General features: G+C 40.4%; 1 protein-coding gene across 1 annotated transcript in view; it reads right to left on the bottom strand.

Annotated features, from left to right (window-relative positions):
- LOC130217136 (butyrophilin-like protein 2) overlaps positions 1-13284 on the bottom strand; it is a 70783-nt gene extending 57499 nt beyond the window's left edge. Inside the window, exons 1-2 of the mRNA XM_056449176.1 lie at positions 13203-13284; positions 4313-4657 (exon numbers count right to left, since the gene is read on the bottom strand). Of these exons, the coding sequence (XP_056305151.1) occupies positions 4313-4657; positions 13203-13284 (427 nt within the window). The remainder of the gene's footprint in view (positions 1-4312; positions 4658-13202) is intronic.
- Between the last annotated feature and the right edge of the window lie 2635 nt (positions 13285-15919).

The following is a 15919-nucleotide window of genomic DNA, read 5'->3' as shown; positions in this document are numbered from 1 at the left end:
TGCTATCTCCGTGGTCTCTGGCCAGGGGGAGGCTAAGCCTTCCCCAGCCTTACACACGCTCCGCCTATGAATAAACTAAGCAGGCCTGTGTACAGGGCCGTAGTGGGACTCCTTTTCAGCCCTGGAGTTTTAAGCCTTAGACCGGCCCACCTCTATAGTTCACGACTGACTATATTAAAATAACGACATTTCCAATTCAGTTTCTAATGACACTATTACATCCTTTTCAAGGACATAGCTGCTTTAGAACTTCAAATGTTTTCATAAATATGAGAACATTAAAGGGTAGCTAAATCTCCAACACTATTCTTTAAAACATCACAATGTCCTTTTTTCTGAAATATCTGAATATATATTCTGTGCAAACTTCTTTATAGATATCCAGTCCTTTGTAACGGTGGTCACACAAAAAATAAAAATAAAATATGTACACCTATATAAGTAACCCAAACAGTATTATATGTCTTAACAAAAAAAAATAATAATAATAAATACTCAGGTAAGATTCGAATCCTGGTCAGCAGCAGCACAACGCAACGTGCTGCCCACTGGACCACAATGAGGCTGTAATGTTAGTGAGTGTGGAGTAAGTTTACTTTTCGCTGCACACTTTCACTTCCGTGACTCCAACAACCCTCTCCACTTTCGTCCACATCAACCAATAACGTTATATTTAATCACGGGGCTGCCAGAAAATAAATAAAAAGAGAGGAGCTGCGGTAAAACAATGAATAAAAAGAGTGAGGCTGCGGTAAAATAAATGAAAAAAGTATGACTGCTGAGAGTGCAAGCAGCTAGGGACACCCACCCTCGTGGCCAAATAAAGGACCGGCCCACCGGGAATTCTCCCGGTCCTCCCGAGCCAATCCGGGCCTGCCTGTGTAGGTAAAGGATTTTGTGTATTCATGTTTCTGAAAAATACTGGAGACATACCCCTTCCCCCACCTCAAACCAAATGCTTGTCTGTCTGAGGTGTTAATGGCGTATGTGCTTTAACCAGAAAAAACAACCCGCGTATTGGCATAACCAACACAATCTCACGGCAATTCGTAACTTTTTGATTTAGTGGAAAATTCATATGAATTCGTACAATCTAATTCGTACAATTTAGTACGATTTGCTCATGCCCCAATGACGGTTGGGTTTAGGGGTGAGGTTAGGTGCCACGCCTCCTTTTTAAAATCGTACAATTACGTACGACTGAACGAATTAGCCACTTAACTGACAAAACTTAAAATACTTACGTTTTCTTGTGAGATCAGGCTGGCATAACTTGATATGCAACATCCTTAAATTATTCTCTTAAATAATGGTGAATTGGCTATTAAGTTTCATATAGCGTAGGGAAAAATGTATATGCTTTAGGTCTCTCCGGGGCATTTGAGCTGAATGTTTGACGACGTCTACCAAAATGAGGATGTTATAAAATACATTTCAAACCGAGTTATTACCGGAGAATTTCTGTGGTTTTATATTATGGATGGGTGCACTCCGCGCTGGGTCCCTCCATTAGTGGCGAGACCACTCGATGCACGATGCCAACAATCTGTCGGTGAGTGAACAAATATAATGAATAGAAATACATAGGCCTGTGCATATAGTAATGCTGTACAGTAACCAGTCATTTGTTTGTTTCGGTTGTCTTCATTTTAATGCCCTCGTGATAATACGATGGTGTGCTTTATCAATATGGTTGTTTTACGTTATAACTAACGTGATTCAAATGATGGATCTGCGACAGAGAAACTATGGGTTTTGAGAAACACTCATCACTATATCATTCTTTTCCCAAATGATGCATAGTTCGGCGGCAAGTTACTGTACGTCGTTGTTTGGGAAACGCACCCCAGGTCCGCTAGTGCCGCGTGCTTCTTCTCTGGGCAAAAGTGTGTTGATGTTTAAAATATTAAAGATATAGATTAATTAAATATATATTCAGCAAATGAGACATTTATTTCATATTTTACCATGTATTTCATCTGATAGGCTACTCTTTGAAGCCTTATTAAACACATATTGTCAAAACCCACACCTATTGTATGAAAATGAAAAGGGCATTTATTTTAATTACTCCATTTTGTTATTTGTTGTCTAGGCTATATGTGACAGTTAATGTTCTGTCTATGAAGCTTACAAAGTCAGAATGAAAACGGTTTCCATGGTCAAACATGGAGGCCTTTCTTTTTTTCTGAATGAAGAAGGAATCTGTATCTCAGCCTAATTATTATTTCTAATGTTTACACAAAGAGAAATAGGCTAATCCAATCTAATATTTTATTTAAAGAAAGAAAAACAAACTAAATGAATTTTTGTGAATTGTTTTTATTCCGAGCTAATAACATGTTAGAAAATACAGCAAATCAAGCTTTCGGTATCTCCTCGTGGTTGAAATTGTTCGTTATTCGAAAAAAAAGAATGAATGTCAGCACGCAGTCTTGCTTTTTCGATTTATTTTAGGCCTGTATTCAGCTGACAGCGCACGCACAGCCATGATACCGAGAGAAAACGTAGGCCAAATAATTTATTCTGTAATCTAAACGACTCATAAAAACTTTGAAAGAAAGAAGTTTGACCTGTCTGTGAGCACATTGCTCCTGAATAGCATTTTTTTTTTCATTTCAGTCTTTACTTTAACCTATTAAAAAGAAAAGTCTCATAATAAATACAATTATTATTAATAAAAATGGAATTATGTTTTGTTTATCGTATATAGTTAACTATTTATGCGATGTGGGTAAATGGTGTGGAAGCACTGTAATTGATAGTTTTTCCAATAAGGTGGTGAAATAAATACACTAAAATTTTTTATTAAGTGTTGTTCACATTAAATAATAATACTACATTGATTTAAAAAGTATTTTGTGACACCCACATCCGTCATTAAAACGCAGGTTTATGTTTTAAAAAATAACTCAGAATCAATGCTTTAATTTTAGGCCGATAATAACTATTTAACGTCTATGCAATTAATGCAATACTATATGTAAAAACGAAACTATTATATATTATCTTTTGGGAAACGGCAAATCAATGAACTATGTTTGTAACGACGGAACTTGCGACCTTCTTGGCTAATGATGGTTTTGGGAAACGCAACCCAGGTTGTGAATTATATTTTTCCCACACTATAGGCTAGCCTATGCCGTGCAACAGGTAACAATTTTGCTTTTGACCTAGATATCCAAAGCACCACGCATCCCGGCATTATGGATATATTAGCTAATTATTATTATTATTATTATTATTATTATTATTATACATTAGTGGACACAATGCGCTTTTTTAAACAAGCAGATTTTTTTCTTTTTTTGCATGCGTGTGAGAGAGAAATGAACAGAGAAAATGAACAGACGATAAATAATATGCGGCTTACTTTGCGTGCGGATATGCCCATTTATTTAATTCATAACTGCCACTAGTTCTGAGTGCATGAGAGTGTTTTACATGAAGTGGCAGTTGGTCAAATATTTGTAACATAGCCTGTAATAAATAAATAGCCTACTGATAAAGTAAGTTCAGGTGATCACAAGTTCACAATCAGGTGATGTGCTCCACCAGCATGATAATCTTAATATTACTTTGTAGTGTGTGCTGTTTTTCATATGCGCATGTTTAAGATGTAAGGTAATAACATCGCCATGATGGTCAAAGAAATCGAAAAATTTATTTGGGTTTCCTCCGGGTGCTCCGGTTTCCCCCACAGTCCAAAGACATGCGGTATAGGGGAATTGGGTAGGCTAAAATTGTCCGTAGTGTATGTGTGTGAATGAGAGTGTGTGAGTGTTTCCCAGTGATGGGTTGCAGCTGGAAGGGCATGCTCTGCATAAAACATGTGCTGGATAAGTTGGCGGTTCATTCCGCTGTGGTGACCCCTGATTACTAAAGGGACTAAGCCGAAAAGAAAAAGAAAATGAGATTATAGTTCCTGGCTATATCAGCCAAGAAGATAGCAACTTTTCATTTTCCATCAGTCTTAGTACACATTGTAACTACAGAAGAATCAAGCTTTAAATAGAAAAATTTACAAGACTCTTTGATCATTTTTGATTGGAATGCTAATGGTCTAATCTAATACAATAATCTATGCTGAGGTAAAACTAAAAGTTCTCCTGTCAGTCATGAATTCAAAAATGGTAAAATCCAACTGTTGTTTAACTCTAGAGGAGTTGTAAATTACAACTCCCCCAGAAAAAAAGTGAAGCATTCCTTTAACAAAGATTTTGCATTAAATGATAAGCAACCTCTGTGCTTTTCCAATTTTTAATAGCACCAGCTGTCCCTACAATCTTCATGCGTGCTCAATTTTACTTACCTGGTGCCAGTTTTATCTCTGTTGTCCAAGCCACTGTAAACTGGTCACTGTAAACTGTACATGTGTATTCTCCAGCATCTTCAGCTCTCAGATTGTCCAGACGGAGGGAGAAGTTTCCATGTTGAATCTCCTCTGTAAAGAAATGAGCTCTGTGATGATAATCTTCATTATGATCCTTTGCTTGGCTTTCACCATCCTCATAAAGATGAATCAGAGTCTTTGTTTTTTTCTGTCTCCATTCCACCTTCTGTATTTTCATTAATATGTGTTTGTCAACATGACAGGGCAAAACCACCGAATATCCCACATAAAAAAAAAGTTTATAATTTTGCTGGATAAAAAAACCTGAAAAAAAAAAAAAATTTGATTTTCATTTATTCATATTAGCAAAATATATACATTACCATTTTAGTTAGTTAAAGTAAGAAAGACATCATATATTTAACAATTCTTTGACTATTCAGAATAATGAAAATGACTTTATGCCTATTTTATGTTACATAAAGACATTTTGTTGTGTAGTTACAGTTTACAGATCTGTACTTTGAAATGCAATGAATATTTACAGTTTTGTGCAAGAGTCAATAGTCTTCAATAGTAGTCTAGCAAATTGTATAGTTTCAGCTTGCTTACAACATGGTATAATACAGTCTCTTCTGAAAAAAATCTAGACTTGATGCTTCATTTTTAAACATTTATTGTCCCATTTCTAAGCTGCCTTTTTAATCAAACATTTTAGACAAGGATGTTTATCACCAGCTTATCTCCTTTTTAAACAGAAATTCAGTCTTGGATACATTTCAATCTGGTTTTATATCTAAATACAAAACAGGAACTGTGTAATATAATGTAATAATATAATGTTTGCTGCTAATTCAGAAAAGGGCACCATTTTGATTCTCCTTGACCTTACAGCAGAATTTGACACAATTGATCCCAACATTCTTTTAAATCATTTAAGTCAATGGGTAGGCACTTGGGGAAGTGCTCTAAAGCTGTTTTGCTCTTATTTGAAGGACAGAAGTTCTGTAGTTCAGCTGGTCAATTACTTTTCTGATTCTGCAGTTTCTTTCTGTGGGATGCCCAGAGATCTATTCTGGGGCCTATTTTAATTTCTCTAAACATGCTTCCACTTGGCTCTATTTGTCATAAACACAATGGTTTATACCACTTTTATGCTGATGATGCACAACAACATTCCACTGCAAGCGGGTGATAGTGATGAGTTGGATGCTTTAATGACTTGCTATCATGAGATAAAGCTATGCCACAGAAAATTCTACAGCTAAATGTGGCTAAAACGGAATCTTTGATAGTTGGTTCCATTACAACATCTATTTTAACCAGCTTGAGTTTTATTTGTTCTAATCCTCAAAGCAAGTAAGAAACCTAGGTGTGAACTTGATGCAGAGTTCAAATTTGATAAGCAGGTGACCTCTGTGGTTAAGGAGGGTTTCTTTCTGTTAAGAAACATTGCAAAAATGAAAAGTTTTCTGTCATTTGATGAATTGAAGAACATTATACATGCCTGTATTGTGTCTAGACTGGGCTATTGTAATTGCTTGTATCTGGAGATTTCTCCTGGCTTGTTGAATCATCTCTAAGTGAAGTTTAGTTATAAACTAATTTCAAGAGGATCACGTGCTTATGATTGCTAGCGGCTGGATCCGCATTATCCAATTCTCAATGCACCAATCAGACGACTCCTAAGCTACTACAAATACACTGGATTTAGTACCACCGCTATCTTCGTTTTGAAGACAGCTCTGCTCCGAATCAACTGCTACTGCTACTGCTACAACAACAACAACTACTACTACTACCACCACCACTTCAAAACGACTGCATCTCCAACTATACTCCAACAACAACAACAACATCAAAACCTTCCACTTCAAGTGCCTCACACAATGCATCCGCTGTGTCTTCAAACCAATTCTCCAGCAAGATCACAGTCAAAAACAGATCAAGCCATTGCAATAAATAACTCACTGCTCTCCTAGCGGTGCACCTGCAGTAACGTATATCGCATGCTTTAAGGGGAAGCCTCGCAAAAAAGAACTACTTCCCAACAAAGACTAAACATCTATAAAGCTTTGAAAGACAAGACTCGCGTGACTAGAGAAACTTCAACCAATAACTCACCTTTCAAGCCTCCTGCCCGTCCACAAATCCATAACATTCCAAAGTAATTCGACTGCAAAGATCCAGGCAATCTAGTCACTAAGCTTTGGTCCGCGGCATGTTTGTGCGTAGAGAAACATGACAGAATGCGCTGTTATCATCCAATCTAGTCACGGAGCGCAGCTGCGTCTCCTACACATTAACACGAGTATTTCTGGTCAACAAAATGGCCGCCGATCTTTTGATTGACACCCCATTGAGCCAATAGCTGAAAGAAGACTTGTCACCATCCAATGAGCTCCCAACTCGAGATGGTCCCGCCCTCTCTCTTGACAACTTATGAATGAACTCGGCTACAAAGACCTTGTGAATGATAGGCTGGTGATTTAATAGCATTGAGATTCCAAACGTAATGTTAATGGATTAAAGTAAAGCCTATAACAACATTCCATTCACACAGTGAGTGGTGACTTTATAGTTCAGAGTTTGATGTTGGCAGTTGATTATATTTATTATAAATAAATAATAAAAAATAAATAAAATAAATAAAATAAATAATAATAATAACAATAAATAAAATAAAATAAAATAAAATAAATAAATAAAAAAAAATTTTGTTTTAAGATGTTCTGAACTAACATCAAATGTCAATCCCAAAATCCACCTCACCACATCCGATCTAACTTTACTGGATGAAGAAACTCCATCTTTCTTTTATTAAGCAAAGCAAATAGCTTAATTTCATAAAGGACGTTCTGGATACATCCTCGATATCCCCTCCCCCACACACCCATTCCAAACCCTCCAAGCATTCTTACACAACAGTAGAGCAATACCCCCTCAGGGAAGCCCAGCTGATCCTCTCCAGCCGTATTCCACACACACGCATTTCTAGGCATAAGCACGACTCTGCCTTTTCCCCCTATTCCCTCCTACTAACATAGACGTTCCTTCACTGCCTTTCCCACTTTTTACTTCCTTTAACTTTCCCTCTAAACTTGAGCTATTCCATACTCCTATTCACTCCCATTCACCACAGCTCCCACCCATTTAGGGAGCACCCAGAGTTTCAATTGCTGCAGCAGAGACAGTCTAAACAAGCTCACATACACCTTAATTTCCAATACCACTATTGTCACACTCCCACGTACTCATACAGCAGCAATGCTTCTATGGGTGCGCACATTACCTCCATATTGACCCACTGCACCTCTGCAGCAGCATAGACGCTCCGCCGAGCTACACTTACCCATAGCACCACCGCAACTGCAGTGAAGCTCTAGCTAAGCCCTTATTTACCTTCATCTCTACATATCACTACAGACAGTATTTACATTCCAGTGGGAACACTCATAACTCCAATACCGACCACCTCTGCAACCGCAGAGGCACCCCGCTGAGCTACACTCACCCATAGCAACCCAGCAACTGTGGTGACGCTCTAGCTGAGCCCCTATTTACTCTCATCTGTACACATCACTACTGACAGCATTTAACATTTTTGCAGGAGCACTCATAACGCTCCAATATTGACTACCACTGCACCTCCGCAACAGAAGAGACGCTCTGCCGAGCCTTATTCTCCCTCTGCACCACCGTTGAAGCAGTGACGCTCCGCCTGAGCTCACACACATCTCCATTTAGCCATTCACTACCAACACACTCCCCAGCACTACAACAGCAGTTAAAATGCCTCTGCGGAAGTGCACTTGCCTTCCAATTTTGACTTCCATCGCACATTTGCAACAGAAGAGAAGCTCCGCTGAGCTTCCTTTGCCCTCCTCACCACTGCCGCAGCAGTGACGCTCTGCCTGAGCTCACATACACTTGCATCTAACACACCACTACTGACACACTCCCCAGCACTGCCACAGCAGTTAAATTGCCTCCAAGGAAGAGTACTTGCCTTCCAATACCGACTTCCACTGCACCTCTGCAACAGCAGAGAAGCTCCGCTGAGCTTCTTTTCCCCACTGCACCACTGCCGCAGCAGTGACGCTCTGCCTGAGCTCACACCTCAAGGAAACCCAGCTGGCCCTAACCAGCTAACACAATACTCCAGAATGAGGGCTTGAGCATGACCCTCTGTATATGTGCGTATGTTTGTATATGGATGTATGTGTATGTGCGTGTAGGTGTATATATGTGTATGTATGCGTGTGTGTATATGTATGTATGTACATGTGTGTGTGTGTATACATGTATAAGTTTGCGTATGTATGTGTTTTTATGTATGCGTGTATTCATGCGCGTGCTTGTGTATGCACATATGTGTGTCATGTATGCTCGGTATGCATGCGTGTGCATTTGTGTGTGTCGTGTATGCACGTGTGCATATGATGTGCATGTGCATATGTACGTGTATGTACATACCTACCTTTCTGTTTCCTAGCTTTGCTATGCTTTGCCATCCCATCCAACAGCTCTGACCCCCGCAGGGGTCTGACCCGAGCTTCGACTCCCGCAGGAGTCACTTCAAGCCCATCCCTGGCCACCCCTTCACAGTCACACCTCCAGTAGGAGCATCCCTGCCCCCTCCTTTCTCCCCACTCTTACTGGACCCCCGCAGGGGTCTCTCCGAGCTTTGACTCCCGCAGGAGTCATCACCGCCCCCCAGCCATTAGAAATGGTATGCACACACGTACGAGCAGGTATATGTGTGTGCATTTGCGTGCGTGTGTGCATGTGCACGCATGCAGGTATATCCCTCCTCCTTTTCTTCCTTCCGGCGTCGAGATCCTCCACCCCCCCCTCTTTTATCCATCTCTTTTCAGCGAATTACTCCGCTACTCTTTCTCTTCCCATAGGCCCTCAATCCTCAGCTCTAACTCCCGCAGGAGTGACTAAAACGAGCTTCGACTCCCGCAGGAGTCTCGCCCCGGCCACCTCCTACAGTAGCCTCTACCACCCCCTTCCTTCCCTAGACTACAGTAGGAGAAATGCCCACATCAGCTCCGACCCCCGCAGGGGTCGCCCCGAGCTTCGACTCCCGCAGGAGTCAATCACTGCCCCTATATATATATATATATATATATATATATATATATATATATATATATATATATATATATATATATATATATATATATATATTCACATACGTGTGTACATATTTTACATTTATACTCTCCTTTTCTTCTTTCCGGCGTCGAGATCCTCCGCCTGGCAATTATTTGCCCTTTCTCTACTTCCTTACAGCGTTGAGTGCTTTCGCTACCTTTCTACCGCTTCTTTTATCTCCTCCCTTATCTCCTTATCTGTCAATTCCCCCAATAATTTCCTCCTTCCTACGGCAAATTTTCTCCGCTAACTGTTTTCTTTCAGCATTGATTCCGCTACTTTTTACTTCCGCTTAGGCCCTCAATCCCCAGCTCTAACTCCCGCAGGAGTGACTAAAACGAGCTTCAACTCCCGCAGGAGTTCATGCCCCCCCCCCCGGCCCACCACACACCATCTCATGCAGGAGTCTTCACCGCCCAATACCTTTCCCCACTCCCGCAGGAGCCTGCCCACCCCAGCTCTCACTCCTGCAGGAGTGTATCCAAGCTTGACTCCCTCAGGAGTCAATCAGCCCTTCCCACGCCTACGCTTGGACTCCCGCAGGAGTCTACTTTCCTCTGCTCCCGCAGGAGCCTCTTCCTAAAATATCAATATATCCAGCAGCCGGATATGGCATTGTTACATCTGCATTTTGGGGGGTTCTTAAATATGCGGCTGCTGTCCCGAGCTATATAAGGCATTTTGGGGAGGTCTCAAGATCACCTGAGCTTAAACTCCCCTCTCGCCTTGCAACGGGAAGGAGCACCGGGCTCGAGGATCTTATGAGCTCAGGGCTCTCTCCCGGTACAGCATGCCAAACAAGCTCATAATTAATCATCAGCTAAGTGTGAACTCTTGAAGTGAATTTTAGTTATAAACTAATTTTGAGAGGATCACGTGCTTATGATTGCTAGCGGCTGGATCTGCATTATCCAATACTCAATGCACCAATCAGACGACTCCTAAGCTACTACAAATACCCTGGGTTACGTACCACCGCCATCTTCGTTTTGAAGAATTACCCCATCCACCCCTACTCCTCCTTCTTCCTAGATGGGTGACACGGTGGCCCAGTGCTTAGCACTGTTGCCTCACAGCGAGAATGTCTCTGGTTCTAGGCTTTACCAAACCAGCAGACATTTCTGTGCGGAGTTTGCATTTTCTCCCCGTGCTCACGTGGGTTTCCCCCGGGTTCCCCGGTTTCCTCCCACTGTCCAAAAAACATGCAACATAAGTTAATTGACTAATCCAAACCGGCACTATAGACATGCTCCTAGTAAATGGTTATCTCTCAAGAGCAATCACTGGATGTTCATTGGTTATTACAGCGAGGGAGTTCTCGAGATCTACCTGAGCTCAAACTCCCCTCTCGCCTTGCAACGGGAGGGAGCCCCGGGCTCGAGGATCTTATGAGGGATTTTGATCCATTCTTGCAGAATAGTGGCCAGTTCACTATGTGATTCTGGTGGAGAAATTGTTTCCTGACTTGCTCCTCCAAAACACAGCAAAGTGGCTCAATAATATTTGGATCAGGCGATCAGGTGAGTGCGTAGCCGGGAAAAGTTCAGTTTCACTTTTGTGTTCATCAAATCACTCTGTTATCAGTCTTACTGTATGAATTGGTGCATTATTATCCTGATACACAACATTGCCTCCAAGATATAATTTTTTAATTATTGGGTGCACATGGTTCTCCAGAATGGTTTGGTAATCCTCTGCAGTGACGCACCTATCTAGCACAAGTATTGGGCCTAGGGAATGCAATGATATTGCAGGCCAAACCATCACTGATCCACCCCTATGCTTCACTCTGGGCATGCAACAGTCTGGATGATACGATTCTTTGGGGCTTTACCATTCCATAACTCTCCCGGATGTAGGAAAGACAGTGAAGGTAGACTCATCAGAGAACAATACATGTTTCACATTGTCCACAGCTAAAGGTTTCTGCTGCTGGCACCATTTAAAAAAACATTTGGCTTTAGCACAGGTGACCAAAGGTGTAGTTATAACAGTCTGGTCATGTATATTGACCCTGAGGAGCTCCCGATAAACAGTTTTGGTGAAAACAGGAGAGCTGAGGTGCACATTTATTTCTGCAGTGAGATGGACAGCTGTGGTATTATTTTTTTATTAGCACCCAAACATCTCTTTCAGACAGCTTCCTCTTGTGTTTACGGTTACTCCCGCTGAATGTTGTTTGTCCTTCTTGGTGGTATCCTGGCATTACACCCTGAATACAATGGCTCTTTATACATTACAAAGACTGTCTTGGTCACAGATGTGCCAGTAAGATGCACACCAACAATTTGTCCCCTTTTGAACTCTGTAATACCACCCATAATATTGTGTGCACTGCTATATTTCAAGCAAAACTGTGATTTTACTCTGCTGATTAAACCTTCACACTTATCTTACTGGTGGAATGTACAATCAATGAAGATTGTACCAGGCTGCTCTAATTTAACCATGAACACTAAATTTAACCTGCAACACTAAATTGGCCAGTGCTTTAGTTTCATTTTCCAACCTCTTTGAGTATCATTGCTTATAATTTTCAAATTGTTACTGTGTAACAAAGGGTTTAATAAAACATTTTTACTTTCAACTCATGCCGTTCCTCCTTCTATAAGATAATGTAAAACACTGCCATATTTAGATTAATTATTTAGATGAACTCATATTGATACAAGATGGTGGAGTTATTAACATTCACTTTAAAATTCATTTTCCACATACCTAATGGCCCTACATGTTTTTTACTGTATAATTATAATTCTACAGTACAAACACAAACCTTATTTATTCATTCAGTTAGCTGTTATGGGAATCCAACAGATTGGCTTTGTGTGCTCTCAGAAACTGGCTCAGCTATCTCACTATGCACGTTTGCATGTATACCTTTATAGTCTTTTAAGTTAAAGATTTTACTTAAACAGGTAAATTAGATAAGGCAATTTTTGTGCTCATTTTGTGGCCAAAGTTGGCTCTAATAGCTGTAGATCTGCTGCACCTGCTTTCAGATGGAGAAGTGTTTACAACTCAGAGCCACTGTTCCAACAGTAGCTGGATGCAGCCTTTATGCTGCAAGCTGCGATTATATAATGCATATACTCCTTTATGTAAACATAATCAGTGGTGGTGTAACTAGTGCATACACACTGAGTTGTTTACAATTAATCTGGATACAAGTGTGCACCAGCCGCACTCATGTGAACAGGGCATGCACAGCACTAGCCATTTCCTGTATAAGCTTTGCTGAGGATTTTTCAACCAATATAATACTTTAAATAGTTTTGAGGAAAGCAGTATTTAAATTTCATGTTAGTTAATAATTTTTTTTAGCCTTAGTTAATTTACTGAATTAATGTTAAGCTGTTTTCTGTATATTAAATCATATATATATATATATATATATATATATATATATATATATATATATATATATATATATATATATATATATATATATATATATATTCTTTAGCTTTTATTTATTTTAGGACGACACACAAGTTGATGCAAATGAATAAATGAAGATTTGGACCATTTTCTGGATTGAGACTGTGTCTTGACCAGCAACCAGTAGCCTTCAGCAAACCAAATGCACTAGTACTCAAAGAAAGAGAATTTATTATGTTTATATTTTAGAAATTATAATTTGACCCTTCAGCTGCAATCAAGTTATAGCGAACAATAATAATTTCCTATTTGACATAACAAATACCTTTAGTAGGAGATCTGCAGTAGATCATAAAACAGAGCAGAAGAGCAGATCCAGATGCAGAAACACAAAGAATCATCATCATTATGTGTACAGCAGAGAAACCTGAGAAACACAGAAATCAGTCACTGAACAATAATGAATAGTATTTTTTAAATTCTTTGAAGTCAAGAGGTGCACATGTATATCTTAAAGAGCCCATATTATAGATGAAATAGGGTCATATTTAGGTTGTAAGGGTCTCCAACAACAGTCTAATATGCATGCAAGGTCAAAAAACACTTTGATGGTCTTATAATCTGCATTTATTTTTACCTAATTTTCCCAGCGACTCTCATATGAATCGTTCAGCGATTCATTTGTTCCCAAACCCGTCCTCAGCGCGAAGCTAATCTGCGCTGATTGGACCGATGACAGCCTGCTGCGATTGGTCGAAACGGACAAGGCTTCAGCGCGAGAGTGAAATGCCCAGCTGTTAATCTACAATATAAAAGTAGTCACAGTGCATACACGCTTCATAGTGGATTTTGGCTGCCAGTGGGTGAATGTAAACACAGACGATGGACTAGAAAATACTGACGACTAACTATTTTATTGAGCAAAAAGTCCAAGAACTGGCGAGGAGGTCACAGTCTTCTTGCTCTTTTCACACACACACACACACACACACACACACACACACACACGCACACACACGCACACACACACACACACACAGGGCCTGCGCGTCCATAGAGGACCGGCTGAATAGAGAGGGCGCGGCGCTCAGTTATATCCGCGAATACCCGTGCGTTACACACACGAGGAGACACACACACACACACACACACAGAGGGCCGGCGCGTCCATAGAGGACCGGCTGAATAGAGAGGGCGCGGCGCTCAGTTATATCCGCGAATACCCATGCGTTACACACACGAGGAGACACAGACACACACACACACAGGGCCGGCGCGTCCATAGAGGAGCGGCGCTCAGTTATAACCGCGAATACCCGTGCGTTACACACACGAGGAGACACAGACACACACACACACACACAGGGCCGGCGCGTCCATAGAGGAGCGGCGCTCAGTTATATCTGCGAATACCCGTGCGTTACACACACGAGGAGACAATAATATTGAGCTGAAATATTTTGAAACTTGACCGTTGCATGTGTGTAAACAGCTGACGATCCGTAATCAAAGCGGCACGCGTCGCGTTTTCAACGTGGCTTTACACGCGATATGAGAATATAAAGAGTTAACCTGATACAGTACACGCGGTTACAAGTAACAAAACACAACTAAATACATAATTTGCAAGCTAGAGTAAACGAGGCAACAATTTTAATCGCACGTACTTACACTGGTGAAATGGGGGAAGAAACTGATCCATGATGCACTGATCCATGTTCTGACAGTCTATATTGATCCTTCCTTTAACAAACTGAAGAAGTCTTCTTTGAAAGCATATAGTTTTCAGAAGCACTCAGAACTGCTCAAGGCTAGGCTATATTGCTGATGTTTCATCTTTGATTAGACTGTCCATAATATCCATCTGCACAGTGTGACTTCATTCGACCAGTGTCTGTCTGTGTGTGTGTGTGAGACTTTTTTTTCTGTTAGTGGGCGGGGCCGCAGATTTCAAATCTCCCGGATTTGCGCGCCCAACTACTTGTGTTTCGTAGCTGCGTCATCGCGAAACACCTAATGACTCGTTATCAAGACGACTCGTTTGAAGCACTATGAGTCGACTCTTTTATAGATTAATCAATAGTTTAAACACTGTACACTTACAGATTTAAGCCTTAGCTGGATATTTCACTTCACTTAGAGCTGTGTGACACACTACATGGAAGGGCATTTTCAAAAACCCATAATATGGGCTCTTTAAGGGCCATAGTGGTACCTTAAAGGTAGATATTGTTGAATAATTGTAAGTCCTGAAAATACCAGACCTCTTCTTTTTCTCCCTCTAGTTTCTAAATTAAAAAAGTGATAAACTTCACATTCTGTTAATTCATTGTTTTGTATTTTTCTAAAATGTGTTACTACTTAAAGACACGCCTACTGAAATCATGAACGCGTGCACCGCATCACAACAGCAGACAACCCACTAGTTCATGTCATTCGCTAGTTAGTTAGTAGTGATGGAAATTTTCATGGATGGAAAGGTCATTTTACTGACTCGGATCTTTGAGTCTCGTTCCTCGAGATGAACAAATCTTTTTTCGAGTCATTTCGTTCAATTTGTCAAAATATTATTAAAGTGTTACGAATTGCTTCCAAACACATCTACAACGAGCCCAAGGTTGATCACACTACAAATAAGTCATAAATAAAATGCTATAAGTAAGAGAAAATAATCATTGTTTACCTGCTCTTTTGCCTATGAAGATATTTTTGTCTTTTTGCTCAGCTCACCTCTTTATGTCTTAAAGAGCCCATATTATGGGTTTTTGAAAATGCTCTTCCATATAGTGTGTAACACAGCTCTAAGTGAAGTGAAATATCCAGCTAAGGCTTAAATCTGTAGGTGTACAGTGTTTAAAACTATTGATTCATCTATAAAAGAGTCGACTCATAGTGCTTCAAACGAGTCGTCTTGATAACGAGTCATTAGGTGTTTCGTGATGACGCAGCTACGAAACACAAGTAGTTGGGCGCGCAAACCCGGGAGATTTGAAACCTGCGGCCCCGCCCACTAACAGAAAAAAAGCAACACACACACAAACA

Source organism: Danio aesculapii, chromosome 3 (genome assembly GCF_903798145.1).
Source record: "Danio aesculapii chromosome 3, fDanAes4.1, whole genome shotgun sequence".
Classification (NCBI taxonomy): Eukaryota; Metazoa; Chordata; class Actinopteri; order Cypriniformes; family Danionidae; genus Danio; species Danio aesculapii.
The sequence above is the reverse complement of the archived record's forward strand: the minus strand, read 5'-3'. Positions and strand labels throughout refer to the sequence as shown.